This window comes from Podarcis melisellensis (assembly GCF_964234715.1).
Source record: "Podarcis melisellensis genome assembly, chromosome: 10".
NCBI classification, from domain to species: domain Eukaryota; kingdom Metazoa; phylum Chordata; class Lepidosauria; order Squamata; family Lacertidae; genus Podarcis; species Podarcis melisellensis.
This window is the reverse complement of record NC_138542.1, coordinates 54,315,712-54,341,510: the sequence shown is the minus strand read 5'-3', so window position 1 is coordinate 54,341,510 and position 25,799 is coordinate 54,315,712. Positions and strand designations below refer to the sequence as shown.

The 25,799-nt window shown below is 42.3% G+C and overlaps 1 protein-coding gene across 2 annotated transcripts in view; it reads left to right on the top strand.

Annotated features, from left to right (window-relative positions):
* BRAF (B-Raf proto-oncogene, serine/threonine kinase) overlaps positions 1–25,799 on the top strand; it is a 52,144-nt gene that overhangs the window by 280 nt on the left and 26,065 nt on the right. For both annotated transcript variants that reach the window (XM_081926940.1, XM_081926939.1), the window contains exons 2-7: positions 7,947–8,048; positions 10,900–11,163; positions 18,080–18,183; positions 19,175–19,277; positions 21,865–22,013; positions 23,200–23,316. In XM_081926940.1, the coding sequence (XP_081783066.1) occupies positions 7,947–8,048; positions 10,900–11,163; positions 18,080–18,183; positions 19,175–19,277; positions 21,865–22,013; positions 23,200–23,316 (839 nt within the window). The remainder of the gene's footprint in view (positions 1–7,946; positions 8,049–10,899; positions 11,164–18,079; positions 18,184–19,174; positions 19,278–21,864; positions 22,014–23,199; positions 23,317–25,799) is intronic.

Genomic DNA, 25,799 nt, shown 5'->3' with positions numbered 1-25,799 from the left:
GGGCTCCTGCTGGAGACTTAGGCCCGGCATCGTGCAGCGGGAGGCAGGTCGGGTGGCCGGGAGACAGGTGGATCAGGGCCCTCGGGCCGCCTCCCCCCCTGCCAAGGCGACGGGGCCAAAGGGAAACCGCGAGGCCGGGCGGCGGGTTGAGGTGGCCAGCAAAAGCCGCCCGGCCTCCTCCTCCTCTGGCAGCAGGTGAAGTTTCCCCTCCGGAGAACCCGGCCCCCTTCGCCTCTCCAGCTGCAGCGCCGGCGGTGAGGTTGGCAGCCCCAGGAGGGATGGGGGGTGTTGAGGTCGACGGCGGGACTCCTAGCAGGGCGGCTCTCCCCGTCCCCCTCGGGCCCCCATCCCGTCCCAAATTCCCTTGGCGTGCCTCTGAGGCCTTGTCTGGTCGCCTCCTCGGTTTGCACAGGGGAGGCAGTGCCTGGGATTCTCTCCCTCCTCGCCTCTGCTTCTCCCGATCTGCACGGTCGTCAACAGCAGTTGCCTGCCAAGGGTTAATGGAACTGGAGCAACACTTCGTCAGCTCTCCACCCCCCTTCTCCCCACAAGTGCAATAGGGACTCCCTCGGGCCCCAGTTGCGTGGCCGCGGAAGGCCAAGGGAGTTGATTCCGCGAGTGCTAGGAGAAAACGGGGCACCTTTTGTTTGTTTTTATCTCGCTGTCTGTATCGGAGAGAAGGGGGGGGGGAGTTGGGCGCCTGTGCTTCGAGAGGGCCAATTTTGTAGAGCTGAGTTATGAGGGTTGGGTTGCCACCCTTTAAGCCAAGCAGTATTAAAAGCTCCCAGCAGATTGCATCAATATTATTAAAAACAAACACGGTCACATGTGCTCTGTGAACAGCACCTTGGCACGGATGGAGTAGGGCTGTGGGCTTTGCTAGGCTCTTGGCATTTGCATCCTTTTTGGGGGAGGTAGTGGCGGTGACAGATAATTTTCAGTATTCAGACTCCAGTATAGAAAAATGCACAAATCAGTGATGCTTCTTTATTAAAAAAAACCCCAAGTGTAAGTAAGTAAGACATGGTTAATGTCTTCTATAAGTAATTACTCCTAAAATAGCTGGCAGGATTTTTTTTGGGGGGGGAGGGATGTATTAGGAGTACACATGATAAGAAGATACATGCGTACATGGCTTATTCAGTTTGCTAGGTAGCGCTTGCTTTCTGCGTATCTATTTAGCGTGAATCCCACGTTCATTGCTTATCGTTCAATGCTTATCGGTCACTTTTGTGTTGTGTTATGGATTGGAAACCATTTGGGGAGGACGAGTGTAGATTCTGTGTTGCATTGTCAGCTATGGTTGGCAAGACATAAGGATTAAGTTCAAGTCTGTATGTGTGATTTCTCCACAGTTATTGGAGTTTCAAGCTCATGTCCTCCCAACACAACAAACAAACAAACAAACACCAGGCTGATGGTATGGTTCTGTAGGGCAAGATGATATATTCTTAAACTTGGCACAGTTTATTAGGTATTGCAGCTTTCTCTTACATACTTTACATAATTATTTGTTGTACACCTGGCATTTAGAGAAGACATCTCCTGTCGGACTTGCAGTGTTCAGTGGGCCAACCTCTGGTAAGGTGGTTTATGATTGCAGCCATAGGTGTCTCCTGTTGGCCACCATATCAATAAATTGGAGATAGTACAGATGGGCAACACACACCATGTTTTATTCTCTTTTTCTTTCTGTAGCTACAATGAATTTCTAAGGAAGATACAAATTTCTCTTCACTGGGGCAACCCACTAGATCTGCTTGCAAATGTAGTAAATAGAAAGAGCTGATGCAGTGTAGTGACCAAGATTGTACTCCTGCCCTTGCTAACCTGAGAGTAAGCCCCATTGAATTCAATAGGACTTAGCTCTGAATATCTATGGTTAGGATTATGCTGTAAGAGGCTGAGTTGTGAATCAGAATGACCCACTCTGTATCTCTCCCCTGGAATAGCTGTCTTATATCATGACCTCCCTTCACATGCAAATCCTGAAATTGTAGCATGGTAATAGTAATACTAATACTGACCTAACTTACGACATCATTGTTGTAAGGATTCCAACAAGATAATGTATGTGAGATCCCTTAAACACTCGAAAATACTATCTAAATGCTAAGTATTACTATTAGCTTACTAGGCTTTGGAAAGAAATCTGAAGCTTTCAAAAGGAAGGATTGTAGCCCAGTGGTAAAGCACATGCTTTGTCTTCAAACAATCCCAGCTTCAATTGCTGGCATCTCCAGGTAGGGCAGAGAAAGACTTCTTTCTGGAACACTGATGTGCGTCTGTCATTCATTGTTAAGAGTAGTACACTACATGGACCAGTGGTCTGACTTGGTATAAGGAAATGCCTTATATTGCACACGGAAAACAGCTCCTCTGAAGTAAGCGCTCTAATCCATGCATTAATATACTGTATGCATGAATGCAAGTAAATACTTGGCCATAGCAGTTTGCATACTGATGAATAGGTGCTCTGTTGCTGTTTAAGAAATAGGGCCTTTGCATATGAATATATATGACTAGGTCAGTCAAAGGGCCTTATAGCCCAGTGCTGTTCTGTCTCTGACAATGACCAGTGGCTTGAGAATCTCTTAAACAGGACCTTGTTTGCCAGATGTTGGAAGCAATCTGAGGTATTCTACCTCTGAATATTATTGTTCCACCCCCATTACTGGTGATATACATTCTGATGTAATTTCACCTAGCATCTTCCAGTTTATCTAATCCTTTTTAAAGTTGTCTAAACTAGTTGTCAATACTGCATCTTGAATGAATTCTGTAATTATGTTGTGTGAATTTATACTCCTCATTGACCTGATCCTGCCACTAATAATTTTTACTAGATGACTCAATTTTTGTCTTTTGAGATAATAATCGTGTCTTCACACTCTTCATACTTTATAATTTCCCTTTTGTGTTTTGTCATGAGACAGGCAAGGGAAGCCACAGTGGACAGAGCACATTTTTTGTCTGAAGGGTAAACTATGAGCATCTTTGGCAGGGATGGCAACTCAATTTCTGTTTACATTTCCTTGACTCTGGTTGTTCACTTCAAGATATTTCTTCTATGTTACATTCTATAAATAGAAACAAACAACTGAACAATAATTGCACAATTTACAATAATACATCAGATTCAAAGAATCATAAAATTGTAGAGTTGGAAGGGACCCCCAATGGTCATCTAGTCTGTGGTCTAAACCACTGAGCCTCTTGGGCTTGCTGATTGGAAGGTCAGCAGTTCAAATCCAGTTGACAGGATGAACTCCTGTTGTTCTGTCCCAGCTTCTGCCAACCTAGCAGTTCAAAAGCATACCAGTGCAAGTAGATAAATAGGTACTGCTGCAGCGGGAAGCTAAATGGCGTTTCCATGTGCTCTGGATTCAGTCACAGTGTTCCATTGCACCAGAAGCGGTTCAGTCATGCTGGCCACATAACCCGGAAAGCTGTCTGTGGACAAATTCTGGCTTCCTCAGCCTGAAGTGAGATGAGCTCCGCACCCCATAGTCACCTTTGACTGCTCTTAAATGTCCAGGGGTTCTTTACTCTTTTTTTTTTTTTTTAACCTTAGTCCAACTCGTGCAATGCAGGAATCTCAACTAAACCATCCAAGACAGATGGCCATCTAACCTCTGCTTAAAAACAATGAAGCAAAGCTCACAAACTCTTGAGGGAGACCGTTCCATTTAGTCAGGAAGAACCTTCTGACAGTAAGAGCTGTTTGACAGTGGAACAGACTGCCTTGGGATGGTGTGGACTCCCCTTCTTTGGAGGTTTTTTATAAGATTATAAGTAAACATTAAGTAACAATAATTACTATTGTAATCCAGGATATTATGTCAGCAAATAAATATATTTAGAAAGAAAAAGGTGAGACTATACGGTGGTAGATTGATAGCAATCAATGCACCTATCTTTTGTGGCTATCTTCCTTAGTCTTGCACATTTTGCTGTTCAGCAGATCATCAGGAAAATATGCTTATTGCAGTCTAAGTTGCAGTTCTTTTGAAACTCTGAGTTAAGGATAATTAAATGGAAATGCTGTGAATTTTCTGTCTCCTTACTTTGCCTTTCAAGAAAGTTCAGCTAAGCTTTTATTTTGATGCTGGAGATGGATTGTTTGGACAGTGGGTAAGGATGCAGTTGTTGATTTTGATCATGCATATGATTCCAGCCGATTTTGTTCTCTTGATGAAAGCTTAGGCTTATGTTACGTGTCTGGAATTTGGCGTGCTTAATAAATAGGGTGTCTTCACTGGATAGCATGAAATGTAGTTTTAATCTGGCACTTTGGTTGTGGTCTATAAAGGTTAAAAAAAAATCTGTGACAGACTCACATGGCTAATGATCCACCAGACTGCAGTCTTCAGTCACGTAATCCGGCCTGTCGAGTGGTTGCCATATTCCCCTTTTTCTGTACCACCAAAGCCAGGCTTTGCTTATTAAGGCCTCTGCCCCCACTAAGCTGCTATGCAGAGCTGGTAGACTTCATTCAATTTAGTGGGTTATAAATTGTTCAGGCAGCCTGGGTGTTGTGGTTACTTTTGATGCCTAAAAGAGAGTGCAACTGGAAATGGATCAATGGGTGCAAACAGGCAAGTATTGAAGATTGATAAACTGCCTGCAAGCAACCTGAAGAATGTTCGGGCACTCTAGGAAAGTTGTAAATTGAAAATGACATAGTTTGCCAACTCAGCTTGAAAAGGTAATGTAGGATTTTTTGGAAAGAAATGCAAGGTTACTATAATCAACGTCGCTGGGGGGGGGTGGGAAAGTCCCTGCATATTTTCCCAATTAATTGCAGAGGTGTAGTAAATAATAATAATAATAAAGATGTATTGTTATGATGTACATGTTTATGCAGCGATAGCAGACAGGGAAAGTCTTCTTTACTAGTGAAAGAGTTGGACAGTGCTTAATAAAAAAAAAGTCTCAGTTTGCAGACTCTGAACAATTCAATTTTGTTCAGGTTTAAAATCAATCTTATCAGTTAGAAATATAAGCTAGTTCACCATAAGAAAAAAATAGATGAGCTGTATCACTCACTGGCTCTACATTTTAATACAGAGAACAGAACATATATGAATACTAACACTTTTGATCACTTTTAAATTGACCCAATTTTGGAAGGGAGGATTAGAGGTACGCAACTGATAGTATTCACTTGTGAATCTGCTCCGTGAATGCTTCCTAAGAATGGTGGCCACTGATTTTAATTGATCTCTTAAAAGTGATTACTTACTTATAATTCTATAAGAAAATGCGGTAAGTGGTGATTATGTTTTTATTGTAGATGTTTATATTGTGTTTTTCTAGTTGCTGTAATTGAAATACTTGCATTCAGAATTTCTGACCCATTTGTTTGAAGGAAGCCTAGTTGGTCCACAGAAAATAATTTTTTGTAGTTGTCCGTGAAACAGTTCAGGTTTGTAATGGAATTGGGACTTAATCCAGACATGACAAAAGTGTTCTAGTGCTGCAAAAGTGCTGATCCAGTAGAAAGGTTCTAGTTTATGTTGAGAAGGAGTTGTGCTCACTTGAAAAATCTGGTGCTCCTGGATATATGCCCTGGAGTGTATGCTGATGTGCCAATTTTGCCCCTTCCCAAAAAAGGCAGCAGGCTTGTGAGATTCTCAGACATTTATGTCATGTTGAGTTACTGTAACACACTCTACAAGGGACTGCTTTTGGAATGTGAAAACTTCAGCGGATGCAAAATACATGAGTTTCAATGGGACTTACTTCTGAGTTTATAAGCATAGTGGTGTTCTGCATTCTGTTGTGGGGTGTGCATGTGTTATGTCAGCACTTGCATATTCTACCCACAAAGCCGTAGAGAGCTAAGGCATTGGTGTCCTGTCATGATTGCTGTGGGCAGTCCAGAAAACCCTCTTCATGCCAGGTGCAAAGAATAAGAATGTGCAGAGGCTCAGTCTTACCGGCTGTCCTCTCCCTTTGTCGATAGTGAGTTTGAGCATCTTCATCAACCATTGTAAGACCAGTTTTCTTGTTTCTGTTTTTTAGAATGGGGAGTTAAAAGACACCAGCTTTTTAAATGGTACAAGTTGGATTTGCAACAAAACTTTTAAACATATCATTGTCATTTAACAGAAGTGCTGCTGTATATGTTGTGTCCTCTGCTAGTCATATCCTCCGATATCTACCTCCCCTCTCTTAGTTTTCCACTTCATTTTGCAGCTCATACTTGCCATTTCATGGCTGCTGAGCATGCCCAGTCCTCACTGAGCTCACCCTCTTAGTTTTTGTTTTTGTTTTAAGAGTTTTTCTACTTCTTCAAACCCCAGGATGCTCAGCACACCTTCCAAACCAGGGTGTGCTGATGCCTTCCTCTTGTTTCTCAGTGGTCCTGCTTTGGCTCCCATGTCTTACCACCTGATTTTAGAAACACAGGAAGTAGCTTTATAAATCAAAGCTTTGTTCTATATTAGTATTGATACCTTTTCACACACTTACCTCGTTAGTAGTTGTATTTTTATGAAGCAGGAACAGATGTTCCCTCACCAAAGGTAACACTTGAGGTTAGCACCTCACGTGTAGGCCTGTAGGTGTAATCTTCTCACATGTTATAATACATAGAAGGGTGCATCTGAGATTAACTTTTCAGAAGCTTTTTATTATAAAATGCCTTAAACCTTTGATGGTGACAGTTAATGCGTTGGAACTGAAAGTAACATGGAAAAGTTAGTTAAAAGCTGACCTAAGAGTAAACTTTATAAAGTTCTTAGAGTGACAGGTAATAGTGTTAAGTTATGTGGAATTCTAATAGTGGAAAAATAAATCATATTCTTTTTTAAGCCATTTGTTAATACTGTACGGTCAAATTTCTTTATAAACTCCTGTTCCATTGTTTTACATTCCATGCATCCTAAGAATGGTAACTCTTAGGTCTGCAACTCTAACGTGTTCCTGAAGATTTAAATGATCACCCACTGGTTTCATAGCATTCTTGCTTCTCTAAGTATGATTTGTGCCCATTGAGCCTTGCCTTAAAAATTGACTCGTTCACAACATTACATAACAGCCTTCCTTAGGTCTTGCCAACATTTCACTATGAAGTTCAACAATGAATTCATGGGGTTTGCAGTATAAATATCTAGATCCTTGTAACTTGCATGGAGAAAGCAGCTTTATAGAATTGAATTCATACTGCATTATTTGTGAGGGAAGAGTACTTAGGGGTCTCGCCAATGCCCTGTCTAAAGAACCCAAGCCTTCATAATTTAATTCTGCAACATAAACTCGATGTAGAATTTCGCAGTGTAAGAATGCTTCGATTTTGGTTACGGTTGAAGAGGGGAAAATCTTTTCAAGCAGTCATGTTGGTTCCTGGGTGAAGCTGACTAGCACTGTTTTCCACAGACAGATGGCTAAGTCTGGAGGTGATAAATGTATTGTAGCTTTTTTTTTTTTTTTTTACAGGAGGAAGTATTTAAATTCTTAGGTGTTGACTTTTGGCTAACTGTTACTGTTACCCTTGTGCGTCTTCTATAAATAGTTTCATGCTTAGTACCGGAGTAGTGTAAACTTTTAATGATATCTTACTGGGAATCTCTGGGATGTGTTCACAGGTTTGTGTGTTATTTTGACAAGTTTGCACATGGGCCACCTGTCACACATTCATTTTGTGTGCTCTGTGGTGGGTGTTCACAGACCCGCACTCCACAGCCTGTAGTTCTTTGCTGGATTCATTTCTGCTAGCCAGCGGAAGGCAGGGTCGATGATGTGAATTGAGTGTTGCATGTGTCATGTTGTACCAGTAGGTACAGGTAGACCGGCACCTTTGCCAGCAGAGAGGAGTGCTGACTGTATCAAAGGTGAACTGACCTTCAATATTTCTCTGAAGTGTATCAACTATGGGCTTAAAACTTTCCACCGTGCTTGTTCAGGCTTTTTTTTTAAAACATATGCCTGTTTATTTTTAGGTGTGGAATATAAAACAAATGATTAAATTAACACAAGAACACATAGAAGCCCTGCTGGACAAGTTTGGAGGGGAGCATAATCCACCTTCTATATACCTGGAGGTAAGTGCTGAGTTGCAGGTGTTCCATATCTGGTTATGGAATAATGTATCTATTGAGTAAGAGACTAGGAAATGTTTTTAGTTGTTTAAAGTATTTCTTAATGTAGTTTTGCTTAACATTTACACACACACACACACACACACACACACACAAATATCACCTGCTTTGTGAAAAATTGACACACCTTGTTATAAGAACATCTTGGGCGGTGGGATTTAAATCCATTGTCACACAGTCCTCATTGTAGCTGAAGATCACCGTTGTACAGGTACTGCCTGCTTAAAAGGACTTTGCCTAGCTCTGTAAAGGAGAGGTCATGCTTAACAAATCTGATTATCTCCTTTAAGCAAGTGACAATGAAAGCTGACAAGGGTGAAGTAGTACACATAATCTATTTAAACATTCAAAAGGCTATTTCATATTATGTCTCAGAAGTGGACAACTCTGCAGCACTTTCTGGATGGTTGTGCAGGGTTAGGATTGATAACATAATCTCAAATAGTGTTTGATTTTCTTCAGTCTTTAAAGAAAGAAAAAACTCCAGTGGGGCATGTTTCCAGCAATGAAGAAATGGAATCTCTCTCTCTCTCTCTCTCTCTCTCACACACACACACAGAGAGAGAGAGAGAGAGAGAGAGAGAGAGAGAGAGAGAGAGAGAGTCCACTAAATCAGTGGCTAAAAGGATTGAATATGTGCCGCATGTTCCGCCCTCCCCTTTCACATGAGGTTTTTCTCTTCTGCATGTCCTCTTTAGCATCAGTCATAGTTTGTTCTGACATTTGAATCAGCAGACCATGGTTTCTGTTTCTGGTTTTGAGGACAAGTTTGTTGAGTTAAACATTTCTGCAAACTGTGGTTAGTGTTGAACAGCTTAAGGAGAAAGAAGCTGTGAGAGGGAAGCATGGCACATGTGAGTGGGTGGCTTATTTATGGTCTTTCAAACAATGGTTGCGAGGAGTGTCTGATCTGAACCATTGTAATGTTTGTTTGCAGGGGGGTGGGGGTGGGATTGTTATTCAATAATATGCTCCAGTGAGAACTTTCCTGGACTGTCAGACAGGCTGCCCAAAGAGTCAGATATGCTCTGGGGGGTTTACTCAACCCTCTAAAGTGGACTTGGGGAGGGGTGGTTCTGAGTGTTACCTAAGGAAGTAGTCCCACTAGTGCAAGGATTTTTGGCTGCGCAATGGAACTTCATTTCCGCCGCCCCCCCAAATCATCTGTTCTGGGATTTACCTGCAGCCACCCAGAGGCGGTGTGGAGAGGAGAGGCAGGGAAAGTTGCATTATGCAAGTGGAAGTTCTTGTGCTAAGAGAAGTACTTAATTGGATCCTACCCTCTGTTTTGTGAGCATAGAACTTTGTTACATTCAGTACAACCCTATGTGTTGTCCTGTCTGCACAAGCAATACTCAAAAACATATCTTTTCTTTCCACCTATTAGAAAACCAGAAACAACCCTTAGGTTAGCCATTTTAGGCATGCACAAGCCTTTTTTTGCAATTACGCCTGAGATACTGTACTGTTTTTATTTTCTTGAGTTGTCTGATGTCCCGCTTTAGCATAAAGCAATTTCTTCTTCAACAAAATCAGTATAAGATTACAGTAACTCACTAGGCCTGTCTCCTTGTATTTTGTATAAGCCACTGGGTTTGTGATTGTGGTCAACAGCCAGGAACCAGAAGATACTGCACCTACAATTCTGAATATCCCTTTAGTGTTTCTGACAGTTTCTCCTGGTCTCTGGCCATTGATGTAACAGTCCAGGTTTAAGGCCCTTCACTCCAGAGGGATGAGCTAGAATGAGCTGTACAGGCAGACTCTGGCTGGTTGCTGGTAAACATACCAACCCATAGAAATGGCCCCTCTGATTTTAGATTTGAAGTGTTGTGGAAAGTTTCTAAACTTGGTCTTGAAACTGGGTTAAAACATTGCATGAACATTTTGCAAAATGCATCTCAAGCCAAAAAGAAGAACATGGAAAAAAGTGAAAGGAATATTGACAAAATGGCCATAATAGCTTGCCATTCTGCTTCTGATGTAATTGTCTTTCTTAATTACTGCATCAGTTCTGTGCTCCCTTATGCATTCCAGCATGCTTGTTATTTCAGAGAAACCTGAGCATGCATACATACTTGGATGCAGGATGACAACATTTTCATGAAAAGAAGAATGGGGAGAGAATCCTGTATTAGAATGAAAATACCACATTTAAAATATATGTACAAAGTCAAATTCTGCTGTAAATTTATTTGGACATAACTCTCTTTTAGATATTCATATTCCTGTCACTTCTCTCAGTCTCTAAATTTCTGAACTCTTCCCCCAACCTCCCATTAATTCCTCATTGCAAACCTCTCTCCAGCCTTGAGTTATATTACGATGCCTTGTTAGCATGTAGTTCTGCTGCAAAGAAGAGGTAGAGCTGTGTATTCATGATCCTTTATGGAATTTCCCTTGAAGGTTATCGTGACACATGTATGGACAGTGTGGGGGCAGAGGCTTAGTACTAGAACGGTTGTTGAATGAATAATATTTGTTCCACCATTTCCTTCTTTGTTAGAAACTCTGCTTTTTTCCCCTAGAAAAATAAGTGCTGGCACTCACAATGAAGTTGTTACAGTAAGTGCCACACTTTTTAACAGGAACAAAAATGAGGTGCCGGTACTGCATACCCTTTAGTGCCCCTGAAAAAAAGCACTGGTCATAAATCATCCCTGAATGCGTTCTTTGGAAGGTTGGGTTGGGTACTGTCCCAGTGATCGTATTCACAGTGCTTAAGAGGCTATAAATATCTCAAAAGTGTACATCCAGGTTATCACTGTTTTAAATTAACTTTTTCCTTCTAAAGGCCTACGAAGAGTACACCAGCAAGTTAGATGCACTGCAACAGAGGGAGCAGCAATTACTGGAATCCATGGGCAATGGAACTGATTTCTCTGTCTCCAGTTCAGCTTCAACAGATACCGTCACATCATCGTCATCTTCTAGTCTCTCTGTAGCACCTTCTTCCCTCTCAGTTTATCAGAACCCTACAGATTTGTCACGGAATAACCCTAAATCTCCACAGAAGCCTACTGTTAGAGTCTTCCTACCCAACAAACAGAGGACAGTGGTAAGCACATCTGTCAGAAATTTACTTTCTGTCCCCTTCTCAAAGGAAAGCATATTATTTAAAACAAGGGGAAAACAAAGAAAGGTATAGTATAATCCTTATACCGGGGGTAGTCAACCTTTTTAGACCTACCGCCCACTAATGCTTCTTTCTTGATGGTAAAATTTCCTTACCGCCCACCAGGGCTCGATGGAAGGAGGATTCAGCTTGTGTCGTAGAACCCCCTACCGCCCACCTAGAATCCTGAAATGCCCACTACTGGGCGGCAGGGACTAGGTTGATAACCCCTGTCTTATACGTTGCCACAGCACAGTGGCGTAGCGTGGGTTGTCAGCACCCGGGGCAAGGCAAGTAATTTGCACCCCCTAACCCGTGGATTTGCGCCCCCTAACCCTAACCCCCAGATGTTGTGCCCGGTGCGGCCGGCCCCCCCTGCACCCCCCACGCCACGCCACTGCCACAGCATGATACACTAAGTAGTGGAGTAAGCAAAGTGTTTTATTTGAGGGATCCTGAATGCAGAGCTTGACTACAAATGCAATTGAAGAGTTGCAACACAGGATTATTTTGCTGCTGTTGTTCTTGTGAGACGCAACCTCTTTTATGAGAGTGGGGGGGATTACTTCTGTTCAATGGTTTTCAATGCCAAGTTTGTGCCACATGCTGTACGGAATGTAGAAATGTTTTGGAATGTGTTCGCGCTCTCCACGCGCAATGGGCTGGGTAGTTGGACTGCAGCCATGTTGTGCACAGCAGTACACGATGGCACAGAAGAACCTGAAGCCATCTGCTCCTCCCTTTAGCGCATGAAGTGCCCGAAGTTCCACTTATGTGCGCCATGCCTGCCAGGAGCAGAAATGAGGAATTGGGGGCCTTGTGGCTGAAGCTGTCATCGCTGAGTGGCAAACGAGAGGAGAATGCTGGCCCAGCAAACTCCCTTCCTCCCAGCACATGGGGCCTTTCTGCAAACAGAGCAGCTTTGCAGCCCATGCTTCTTCTCAAGGAGCCCAAGAAAGTCAAATGGAGGAGGAACATGGAAAGCAAATGCGTAGACAGGCAGTAAGAATTGGGCAGGGAAGGGCTCACCAGTGTTGGAGAATTCTTGAAGTTTGGTGGGGAGATGAGCTTTTGCATAGCGCACAGGAAATTGTTTTAGACAATAGGGTGCAGTATAGTGCGAGGGAGTCGGAAGAAGGAGAGAGGTTCCTGGACACAGGTGAACTTTTAACAGAGCAAGTAAGACGGGTATACAGTTGTACCTTGGTTGATGAATGCCTTGCGTTTCAAACGTTTTGGCTCTTGAATGCCGCAAACCCGGAAGCAAGCGTTCCGGTTTGTGAACGTTCTTTGGAACTCGAATGCCCGATGCAGCTTCAGCGGCTTTCGATTGGCTGCAGGATCTTCCTGCAGCCAATCAGAAGCCGAGCCTTGGTTTCCAAACGCTTTGGAAGTCGTATAGACTTCCAGAACAGATTCCGTTTGACTTTCAATGTACCACTGTGGTAAGGTGGATTGAACAGGGTTATCCTTCTAGGGTCATGGGTGGCGGGGGAGAGTCATTTGCACAAAATAAAATACTGTGGGCTTTTTTAAAAAAGATCCTAGACTTTGACACTGGACCTGATTTTGGTACACAGAGAATGCACATTGCTAATCCATCCCCCTTTCTAGAAATTTTCTAGTGCACATTTAAGGCTTATTGTTGCCAAGGAGACCATGAAGGCTAGGAATGAGAGAAGAGTGAAGACGTGCTTCCTTTTGGGGGGGGCAGGCTACATAAAAGATGTGAGGTGACAAGCTGAAACTGTAATTACCAATGGTTCAGACAAGGAAAACAGTGGTATTTTAAGAGCGGAGACAAGACAAAAATGAAGGAGCAAAATAGAAGGGGCATGGCTGGGGGGAAAGGAAATTGAGTTTAGGGCCACTTAGAGTTTAATTTCAGTTATAGGGTAAAACTTAGTGAAGCCAAAGGACTTTTAGTTCTGATTGCTTTCAGTGAGAGAGATTTAAGCATGTGCTTAACTGCAATATTGTGTATGTCTAAGGCTGCAGTCTTCTGCGCTTAGTGAAACCAGTGTTACTTAGCAATCTTAATATGCAATCTAATATATGTCTGCTCAAAATTAAGGCTGAGTTCAGTGATAGTTACTCCCAGCTATGTGATCACAGGGTTGAAACCCCATTTTGACTGGTTTGACACCTGTTGGTTTTAATTCTCAGTAGTTCATTCATTCCTACATAGTAGATTTTTAAAAAATATTTCTAATTTAATATCAAGTGTCTCTTCTTTTAAACAATATGCTTCGCTTTCTTTTTCCGGTTTCATTTTTTAATAGATAGGTTATGGCAAAGAGGCTTTGTGGATTGCCTTAGTAACCTAACCTGCTTTCAAGAATATATTGCTTTTAAATATGAGAAGTATCCTAATAGGGAGATTAAGAAAGTTGAGCAAGATTTGTTTGCAGAAGTCACTTTATGCATCTAAGAGCCTGTATGGCTCTTAGCTGCTCCTGCAGGAAATATTTTGCTGGTTGTGGGAAGTGTTATCTGGGGAATCAAAACCTTGTTTTCCAGTCCCTGGGAATCTTGCTCAGATCTGTCTCTGACTTCTGAGATTTGACTAGGCAACTATCACACACTACAGCTTCTGTACATCTCCTGAACTTCTATCTAATTGCAGATGTGCTTCAAAAGCTTCTGAGCAGCACACTGTCATAACACAAAGTGCCTTTTTTTAAAAAAAAATAAGGCAATGAGGAAAGTTGGTCTCCTACGTTACGTTAATTAAAACACATGTGCCCAAAGAAATTACAGCTGGCTACACAGGGTGAGCTGAGGTTGCTGTGTAATTGCACTATGTAATAGATCTAACACTTCAGCATAGAAAAAGCTTTGGGGAATATAGTTCATAAGGGAAAAAGCACATGCATCAACCCCTGTCGTGCTGCCTCTTTAATATTGCATATATCCCTACTCTTGCTGCTGGTCCCAAGCCAGGATTCCCTCCTCCGAGGGGGTGACCAGCTGGCCGTTGTTGTAGCAGCTGAATCATGAATTTGCAAGGGGCGGGTGGTAAGAACAGAGCAAATGGAACACAGGATGGTTATCTATCTCTGAGGGAAGTCTGTGAAGAAGAGTCCTGTTTTGCTATAGGAATCTATTTTCTAGGACCCAATTTTGATTTTCTAGCTTTCTAAGGTACAGTGGTACCTCGGGTTACAAACACTTCGGGTTACAGGCTCCGCTAACCCGGAAGTCGTACCTCGGGTTAAGAACTTTACCTCAAGATGAGAACAGAAATCACACAGTGGCGGCAGCAGAAGGCCCCATTAGCTAAAGTGGTACCTCAGGTTAAGAATGGTTTCAGGTTAAGAACGGACCTCCAGAACGAATTAAGTTCGTAATCAGAGGTACCACTGTAGTGTGCCTTTTCTGGTGCATACGCAACCTGGTTTGGATGAATGTAAACAGAGGGTGTGGAATGTACATATTCAAGACAGCCCCACAGAAGCTGTCTCAAGTAGCCGAAGCTTCCTCCATCCTTTGAATTTGTTAACTGTCCTGTGCAGGATGGGTGATAATCTGCAGCATGTGCTCCACACTTTACTTGCCTTGCCCAGTATATGTATGCAATCCTCTCCCAGCGGTAGATTTCTGAAAGCCCACCGGACTGGAGAAATTTCTCTTACATTGGACCTGTGCATCCTAAATAAACTTCTTACAGCTGGATCCTATGCGTGTTTTACTTGGAAGAGAGTCCTACAAATTTCACGAGCACTTACTTCCTTGTAAATATACATAGAATTGAAGCCTTAATTTTGAGATCCTCTCAGATTGGTGAATTTGCAGGCCAGGAACCTCTCCCCATGAGGTTTGCAGTTAGCGCATGCTACTGTGCGGTTTAGGCATCAGAGAATGGGGGAATTGAAGAGGGCATATTATCTCAACCACATATTTCCATCTCTAGTTTTCCTCCTCTAAAGATGGTTGTAGTCAGCAGGAGATTGCACCAGATACTGGGTGAGAGTTGGTCGAAATTCATCAGAGCATATCAGTCCAAAAGGGCATATTGATGGAATGATGAAGTAAATGTAGCCTTGCAAGTTACTATCCTGCCATATTTAAATTTTAAAATGGCTTTGATGCGGGGAATTCTGGCCTCAGGCTTAAGAAAACACTGTTGTTGCTGTGTATGTTTAAAAAAGACCTCTTCTGGGATTGCAAAATAGCATTTAGAAAAAGCCTAAAAGATGGGAACTTTTTAAGAAAGAAACCCCATGATGTTTCTTTGAAGCAGCACAAAGAAAAATACAGGGGGGGGGGGAATCAGAGGAGCTTTTCTTTCCTCACTTGCCTTCAGATTCTAATTGGCCAAAGACCAAACAAATTTCTTTTTGCCTAAACTGGCAGGCACCTATTTACAAGAAAGCTGTGCAGCGCTTTGCAAGGATACATGCCTCCTCCCTTCTTTATGTTGAGCTGGGGTTTGCTAGAATTTAGGCCCAAGCCTTTATTTTTAAGTGCCAGGGCTAAGCCCAAGAAGGACGAGATGGCCTCTAAGCATTACTCAAGCTCCTCATTCTCTAATGGAATAGTCCAGTATATAGTCTGAAGGCATGTGAGGCCACCACTTTTCTTAAAGCAATGTAGATCTGGGCCTGGATCAGTGACTGCCTGGGAGCCCCATGTGCACCAACAGGACATAAATGTAAAGATGGTTAATTTTGCATACTTCTCAGACTTCATACAAAGGCAATTTTGAGACTGTTTCCTCTTAATAACATAGTTCAGAGATGCTGCTGCTTAAGAAGATGCAACTAGCCAATGAGCACATGAACACTTAGCTCTGACTCAAGCTCGGAACAAGGAAAATATAAACAGGAAGAGATGAGATCTCCTTCTGAAGAAACATGTGTCAAGCCTAACAATCTGCTAACGTAGCTTAATTTATTGAGTATTTATTAGGCACGGAAAGCATACAAGCAGGAGTACTCTCTTGCGCAAGGCTTTGCAAGAGGCCTCTGACTGGGCGCTGACTAAGATGAGTAATTGCAGAGGCCAATCAATGCAGAAATGACCATGTTTAGATGACTTTTTTTTAAAAAGTGTTGTACTTCTTGGGAATGTGCTATAAATAAGGGGCTCTGAGTCACCACATGGTTACCTGAGGACAGCTTCCAGTTGCCAGTGGTGACCAGGCTCCTTCTTAACAACAGTTGTCAGTACTTGGGTATAAACTGTTCTGCTGTCCCTTCATGACTTAAGAAGAAGAGAGGGCAGTGTGAGCTTACCTGAAAGGAATTTGAAAATAGTCACATTAAATGTCAACCGTACAACTTTACTTCATGGGTGCACATTGGGAAGAGGCAAAGAACTTCGGAAAAATTGTATTTATGACCAATAACATTCATTTACAGTATTCATTTATTTATTGTGAAATACTTATATCCCACTTTATAACCCCCAAAGGCGCTCTTAAGCATTAAAAAAAAAAGAGTCTGAAAATAGAATACAGTGGTACCTTGGTTCTCAAACTTAATCTGTTCCAGGAGTCTATTCGATTCCCAAACTGTTCGAAAACCAAGGTGCGGCTTCTGATTGGCTGCAGGTGCTTCCTGCACTTAAGCAGACGCCGCATTGGACGTTTGGCTTCTGAAAAACGTTTGCAAACTGGAACACTTAACGTCTGGGTTTGCGGCGTTCGGGAGCTGATTTGTTCGACAGCTAAGCCATTCGGAAACCAAGGTACCACTGTACTCAGATCTGGTAGAGGAACAGAAATGGTGACCAGATGGAGACCAGATGAAGCCAGGATTGTTCAGAAGTCATATACTGCCGTTGTACTTGGTTTTCCCTAGTGCTGTATGAGGCAGCAGCACCACTAAGAACTTCTGAGGCATTAAGTAGCTGGAAGTCCCTTAGTCCTTCCTTGTTGGAAACAAAGATGAGTGGGGCATCAACTAGAACTCACTCAACCCATAATGATTGGCTTTTCTATGTTTTTAGCAGTTCTTGTTTTTATCTGTAAGCCACCTTGAGTCCCACCAGGGGGAAAAGCAGTGTATACAATAATAATAATAGTAGTAGTAGTAATAATAAAAAATATTATAATGGGGGTCAGGTGGGGAGGACTCATCCTCTTTTCCTGGCAGTTTTAAGGCAGCAGCTAAACTCAGCCCACACCAAAGGGCAGGGCAGGAGTTAGAGAAGCATTCCTTCATGTATTACCCAATGGAAACATGAATCCACCGGATCCACTGTGACCCTCCGGATGTTGCTCACCTCCAACTCTCGTCAGCCCCAGCCAGCAGAGGCAATGTTCGGGGTGACAGGCATTGTTGTTGACCAAAAACATACAGAGGACCACAGGTTCTCATCCCTGGTTTAGACTAATTTGTGAAGGGTCTATCAACAGCTGTGATAGCTAGATGGATGGTCCATATTTAGAGGCAGTATACCATTGAACACCAGCCAGTCAGGTTCAGTAGAGCTTTTATTTATTTACAGCATTGATTGAGGCTGCCCATCTCTGCATGATTTACAAAACCTTTCAAGACAAGACAGATTCACAGCATGGCCAAAAATCATCAGCATGCAAACAGCGGGTTACAATTCAAAACTTTAAAATCACAGTTTTTAGACTGCTAGGAGAATTTTTAAAAATACATTATCTGGTGCCCAAAACAACCAGGTGAGTCTTGCTAGGGAGGATATTTCACAACTGAGAAGCCCCTCTCTCTTTCTCTTTCTCTTTCTGGTTGCCATCTCTCTTTATTTGATGTTGGGGGCGCTCAGAGCCGGACCTCTGAAGTAGATGCTCACATGGATCCACTTGTAAACTGCAGCATGCTTTTAAGGCTTCAGAAATACATTAAGCTGAAGTAGTGCTAATGGTTTGGTTTTGATTTCGCAGGTTCCAGCAAGATGTGGAGTTACAGTCCGTGACAGTTTAAAGAAAGCTTTGATGATGAGAGGTCTCATCCCAGAGTGCTGTGCAGTTTACCGAATACAGGATGGGTATGGTTTGCATGTAGTATGGTTTGGGGTAGGAGTTGAAGAGGGAATGATTGCTAAAGTGATTCTTTCTGGGTGTTTTAAGTGCATGAATAATCAAGATAAAAAAAATTCACTTCATATTTTAAACAAATTGTTTTCCAAAGCATAGGCAAAATCTCACTCTATGCCCCTTAGCAGTGGTTGTGGGTTGAGGGTGGGAGAGAATCCTTTTCTTTGTTCCTGCTAGTAGATTTGCTCACAGTGCTCTCTCTTGTATACTAGCAGCCTTGTACCTGGTGTTTCTCAGGGTTTCTAAGAAACCAAAAACATATGTGCAGTTTTGAAAGGTTCAGTCCACCATCTTCATTCAAAACAGTACCCGTTTGTATCGAAACATAGGAGAAAACCTGCTTCTTGATCTCACAAATTATCATTCAATATTTGGTTATGACATCTTAAGAGGTGTCCTAATGCATACAAACAACTTCAGAAAATATATATTAGATAGTTAGCAGCTTCCCAGTTGCTTCCCTTCGGTTTTTCTGTATAAACTGTGCCCTTCTCATTAACTAAACTTTTTGTAGACTTTTTAAATAGTGGAGGCAAATACCCGAGAAATATTCTTTACCTAGCAAAGCAGTGAGATTTACTTTAGGTTGTGGAGCTCAAGAGCCATCCATTCCTTAATGCTGTGTATCAGGGATGGGAGACTTGTGGCCCTCCAGATGTTGTTGGTCTCCAGCTTCTAGCAGCCCTATCCAACATGACCATCAGCAAGTGGGATGGGAGCTGTAGCCATAACATCTGCAGGGCAAAAAGTTCTTCATTCCTGCATTAGATCTTGAGATCTGAATTGTGGGAGAGTTAAGTCTCTATCTTGTAATTTACCGCACAGTTAATTGTGATAAATCCATTCTAACGTCTTGCCATCTGAAGCTTCTAACAATGGAAGGCCTAAAAACAAATCTGAACTACTGTCCTCCACCTGCTCCCCATATCATTTGCACTGCAGGGAGAAAAAGCCCATTGGCTGGGATACAGACATTTCCTGGCTCACTGGCGAAGAACTGCATGTGGAAGTCTTGGAGAATGTACCTCTTACGACACACAACTTTGTAAGTATTTTTCTATAACACCTGCTGGTGTTGCATCTGGTTTTATTGCATTCTGAAAAGCACAAGAATGGGCCTTTTCTGCAGTGGCTCCCCGTTTCTGGAATGCTCTCCCCAGGGAAGCTCGCCAATGCCTTCATTATGTATCTTTAGGTGCCAGGGAAAACATTCCTCTTCTCCCAGGATTTTGGCTAATTAAACGGTCTATGGCCTTTTAAATAGTTATGTATTTTTGTGTTTTTTACTGTAAACTGCCTTGGAATTCTCTGCTGGAGGGCAATATATAAATGAAATAAATTAAAAAATTGTTTTCACAGAATAAATTGCTGTGCCATGGGCATAGACAGCTGCTGCTTTTGAGTAGAATATTCGTGTTTTATACGACACATTTCCCCTTCGCTACAGCCACCTTCTTACATGTGTACACACCTGATAGCCATTTGTACATTTCAGCAAACTCAGTATATTAAAAAAAAAACTTTTCCCCCCATATACAAGTTTGTCTTCTTAGTCTCCTAGAGGCAATTCTCACTCACCACAGGCAAGCAGACAAGTATCTTCTTACAAGCCTGGTTAAGCCACATTGTGAAATGCAGATTGGGGTGAATTGTATGCAACGTTGTACTTATTGCTGAGTTGAGGTTCTACCTCCAGATGAATCTACAGTACTTCTAGGTGAATAATGGTGAGACTATAAGCGTAATCTGTATGATGAGGGTAAATCAATGGCCCAAATGTATTTAGAATCTTGTTTTAAAAGTAGGATCTGGACGAGATGACCTTTAGTTCATTTTGCATGCTTATTTTAATCATGCAGTCTGCTTTCATATCATTGTAATCTCAAGGCTGAAGCCATAATTGCAGGAAGAATTATGTAAATTGTCCATGATTGAGAGCAATTTACTTGTCATTAAATAAAGTGTGGCTCTTTAGAAATAGCAGCATTCTCATGGGGAATTTAATAAAATGCCTATGTGAACCAGATTTTTAAATACACCGGAGCATGAAAGAGCAGCAAAAATCTGCTTGTTGTATATTATTGTGTTATGAAAAGAATGTGTTTGGTGATCTCCTGCTTGCTGCACACCAGCAGGCAACTAATAAACCTGTTACAGAGTTGTGCTGGTCGCATCAGTGATGCCAGCGCTGAGAGACAACCTGACCTAAGGAATGACAATTTAAGTGGAATGTGGTGGAAGCAAATTATCTGGATGGCTTTTTCACCAAAGGACGTCTCTGTCTTAGGTTTATTATATGGAGAGGCCTTCTTAAAAATACAGCTTTGGTACTTAATTTTTGTTTCATTCACTGGAACCCAAGGAGGATAGTTGCATAAAAATGCTCTGGATAGCATCCTCTTAAAGAATTTTGTCTGTTTTATTTGCTTTAAGTAGACATTGCTACCTAACCTGCCTTTCGCATTCTACCAATTTTAAATCTTTTCAGATTCTGCTAAATAAAATGTGCAGATCTCTAAACCTTTGATATAACTTTTCTACTTGAGTACTTCAGCTATAATGATTTTTAAAAGAAATGCATCCTCATTTTATTGTTTGATAAAAACACAATAACATTGCCCGGAGCTTAGATAGAACTTGGCAAATGTGCAAGTTTTAGTTGCCAGCTCTGGTAGGTGGAATTCTGCAAGAGCAGGGAGCTCCTCCTTCCCCTTGTGTAGCTAGAAATGGGGAGGCTTTGCCTGGTATGGTATTATATCATTTACATGGACCTCTTCACAAGGGACGCGGGTGGCGCTGTGGGTTAAGCAACAGAGCCTAGGGCTTGCCGATCAGAAGGTCGGCGGTTCGAATCCCTGCGATGGGGTGAGCTCCTGTTGTTCGGTCCCAGCTCCTGCCAACCTAGCAGTTCGAAAGCACGTCATAGTGCAAGTAGATAAATAGGTACCACTCCGGCGGGAAAGTAAATGGCGTTTCCATGCGCTGCTCTGGTTCGCCGGAAGCGGCTTAGTCAAGCTGGCCACATGACTCAGAAGCTGTAAGCCGACTCCCTTGGCCAGTAAAGCGAGATGAGTGCCACAACTCCAGAGTCCGCTACGACTGGACCTAATGGTCAGGGGTCCCTTTACCTTTACCTTTACCTACTCTTCACAAACTGCTCCAGAAAGAAGACAGGTCTCACTAGGTTACCTTGCATGTGTGATGGTTCTCTGTTTGAAAACTCAGGAGCCATTTTCTTTCATAAACTGTTTCTTGGTAAAATTGCCATAGAAACGTGAAATGTAAAGTTGCATGAAGGCAGGCGCAAAACAAGAAGGGGCAGATCTCCTGACATCAATAAAAATTGAGTTACTGCTTTGTAAACACAAATGTGTATTAGAGGATTTCTATTGCACTTAATATGCACTAAATTATTATAGCACACAATAGAACTGTGGGGGTTCTTCTGTTAGTTAAATTAGCAAACCGTTTGTCAGGATTACAGCTCTCTTTTCGGTCATAGGGTTTTAGAGTAATACCTTCGATCTAACTTAAAAGGAGCTTGAATCGGCCCTTTTCTGACGAGATGACATTGCAGTTTTAGCGGGCGCGAGACGGCCTTGTTTCTCATGCCTGCTTTCTTGATGGCGTAGGTACGAAAGACGTTCTTCACTTTAGCATTCTGCGACTTCTGTCGAAAGCTGCTTTTCCAGGGGTTCCGCTGTCAGACCTGTGGGTACAAATTTCACCAGCGTTGTAGTACAGAGGTGCCGTTGATGTGCGTGAATTATGATCAGCTTGAGTAAGTAATCAAAACTCCTCTGCAGTTTAAATGCTCTTTCCCTGAATCTGCACACATAAGCGCTCACAACAGCACACGAGTGTATTGTACTGATATTGCCGCGGTGGCATCCTTTGTATGCAAAGGGGATATCTCTCCACCTAGGCTGCCTCTCCCACAAAATTAGGCAAATGTGACTAGCATGCCCTGTGCTCCAGAGAGCCCATAAATGAAAGCTTTAAGCATGACCTACACAGTCTGACAGTCACAGTTATCGCAGTATAATGTGCCTGTGCTTTAAATACCGTGTAGGCCAAGTTATGCGGTAGGGTGTCTGCCCTTTACACCATAGCCACTGTTTTTCTTTGCTGGAACAATAGGACCAAGCCGTTGATTGTCCTTTGAAGCTTTCTGTGTGAACTAGGATTATCTTTAGCAAAAGTTCAAGAAAGGAGTCTAAGGCAGTAAAAGTGTGGTGGGAGACCTCACGGGGTTTTGATTTCTTAAAGAATAAAATAAAATACAAGCTTTAAAAACCAGTTCAGCTACTATACTTCGGTCGCAAAGGGGAAGGATTATTCATCATATTCATATGTAAACTCTTGTACCTGACTATAGACTAAATGAAATCAAATTATCCTCATAAAGTAACTGACTACTTGTTTTGTTGCTGCCAAGTTGGAAAACAAAACTTTGAGTAGCAGTTTTTCTGCCCCATCTATAATACCATTTCACAAAAGATTTTCTACCTTTTGTTGGATACTGACTGTAGGGTAACCCACAAAGTCTCTCTTTTTGGCCTAGCAACAGTGAAAATCCGGATGAGTTATTCAAGAGATTGCAGTCGACTGCTTTGAGGATGTTCTTATTTAGCCATAAATATTTAGCCCCCCTTTTTCTATAGCAAAATCCCTGTTGGAAGTGTAGCATTGCACCCAATGCATGGAAAAGCAAGACACAGCTTAGACCTCACAGAAGTGTCCTGCCATTATATTACAATGCTAAGAACTGATCTAAATAAAATGTTTCAAGTCGCTGAGATTTGACATTCCTGCTTAACTGTTACAAAACTGTAGTGTCACCTTTCAACGTATTTTCTCTTGGAAACATGTAATTTAACCTATGATGTTTTCTTCCTCATACGTTTTACATTGTGAAACTTCTGGGTCTTGCCCAAGTTAGGTTTTTCTCTGTTTTTGCCTCACAGTTTGCTGTTTGTCTCCAAGTTCTTTGAACATCACCCAATACCGCAAGAGGAGGCCTCCTTAGAGACGACCCCAGTATCCGGATCATACACTTCAGTGGCCCCCTCAGATTCGCCTGGGTATGCTCTTAAATCCTGCTGTTCTAATAATAATGTGGGTTTGTAGTTTCTGAAAGGGAGGCTTGGGATTCAGGGGGAGGGGAACTGGGTGTCTACACCCATTTATATCAATATAATGAATAGAAATTAAGTGATTTTTATACAAGGGCTTAAGAAAATAACGATGATAATAAGGAAAACTTTGTGAAGCATTTATTCATCCTTACTCGTCTGTTTGTTCTGGCCTCGGTTACAGTACTGCTGTTTACTGCTTGCTCTAGATGCTTCAGCTTAAACAGTTTGCTCAACAAAGGTCAGCTTTGGCATGAGAAACCTCTCTTTCTTTCAAGGGGATCTGATTTGTATAAGCAGAAGTTGTTGGGAGGTTGCTATTGTAGCATTCTACATTGGCCCAAAGTGGAGCTTGAGTGCTTTTCCTTCCCAAGTTTTGTTTGTGAGTAGATTGCTCCCCTGACACAGTGGCTGTGTTCACAAATCACAGTTTAACATGACACGCATGAACCACTGGGAAGTTCAGGAATGATTCACCTCTGCCGTCTCCTCCTCCTTAGCCAGGAGGACAATTTTGGAAGCATTTATTTCTGGTTTTAGTTAACCTCAATTCCAGATCCGGACACCACAGAAAACTGGTTAGCACTTCACAGTGTTTAGCTTAGGTATGTACTTCTGTATGTGAAAGGCCTGCCCTCTCATACAAACCTTTTGCAACTATCTCTTTACTTAACATTTTGCATGTACCCTAGTAGGGTCCATATTTGAGGTGCAGGGCTGATGCCATCATTCATCTTTCTGGTTCGTCATTTTGGACACCATGAATGGTGGTGTGTGTGTGTTTGTAGAATTATTTTGAGGTAAATTTCTATCTTACTTTTCCATTCCCAAAGAAGTCTGAAGTTGTCTCGCCTAAATAATCAGTAAAACAATTTATAAAAAGGCACACTCAAGAGTAAAAAATAATTCTTTTATTTATTGTCTTTATCAAATTTATGTCCCACCCTTCCACCCATTGGAGCCCAGGGCAGCAAACATCTCTGAAATAAAAATGTGGCTTAAAAACAACAACAACATATTTGAAACATTTAAAAACTGCTAAAAACAATGAAATACAACAGAACCTGTAACCAAGCATGTACTTGAATAAAAACAGAAACTTTTAAAGTAGATGTCTGAAAGACTACAGTGATGAGGCTTGCCTAATATCAGTTGGCAAGGTGTTTCCAAGCACTAAAGGCCTGACTCTTGACAAATGTAGAACGAAGATTGTGATGCACTTTTAGAAGTGCAAGTTCTGCGCATCAGAGTTATACCTGAAGTAAACTGGTCCCAACCTGTTAAGGGCTTTATATGCCAATGGTAACACCTTGAACTTGGACCAGTGGTGAACTGGCAACTAGTGCAGATCTTTGAGCACAGGTATAATCTGCTGACACTCACTCCTATAAGTGATTGTACTGCAACATGTTGCACTAACTTGCTGTTTTCCAGACTGAGCACAAGGGAAGCCCCAGCAGAGTGGCATTGTAGTAGTCCTATCTTTAAGCTACTGATGCCTGAACTGCTGTGGTTATGCTGCCCCCCAGTCCAGGAACAATCACAGTTGTCTTACTAGCTGAAGCCTGTGGGAAAAAAGAAGTAACAAAACAAAGTTCTTACAAAGCATTTAAAGTAGTAGAAAGCCACAGATTTGGTCTTCAGCCAAGGACAAAATACAGGTGAAGAGAAGCCAACCAAGGAAGCCAGTTCCGAATTCTGTGATATCAACCAGGGTTGGGGCAGGATTTGTAGCAGTTGTCTGAAGCGCAGACAGCCATGGTGTGCCCACCATTTTAGATTTGCAATGCTCTGGTACAGAATCACTCCAGACTGTGGATGTCTTAGCCTTGCCCCAAGCAATATAAAAACTGATCCTAGGATGTTGGGTGGGCAGAAAAGTGGGTAGGGACAATCTTGTGCCAGGATCAGCACCCACCAGATCTTGGCAGCTGCCCAAATTGTCAGATGCTGAGGCCAGGCTTACCTCAGAAGATGACAGGGGGCATGGAAGAGCCACACAATATATTACTGCAGTATATTATACGTAGGGCTGCCTCTGAAGACTGCTTGGAAACTTCAGCTAGTGCAGAATTAAGCAGCCGGGTTGCTCACTGGAACAAGACGGTTTGAGCATATTACACCAATCCTGGTCCGATTGCACTGGCTACCAATTAGTTTCCGGGGCCCAATTCAAAGTGCTGGTTTTGACCTGTAAAGCCTTTAAACGGCAAAGGACTGCAACACCTCAAGGACCGCCTCTTTCCATATGAACGTACGCAGACCCTGAGATCATCTTCTGAGACCCTCCTTCGTGTGCCGCCTCCTCAAGAGGTCCAAAGGGTGGCAACACAAGAACAGGCCTTCTCTGCAGTGGCTCCCCATCTGTGGAATGCTCTCCCCAAGGAAGTTCGCCTGGCACCTTCATTATACACCTTTAGGTGCCAGGCAAA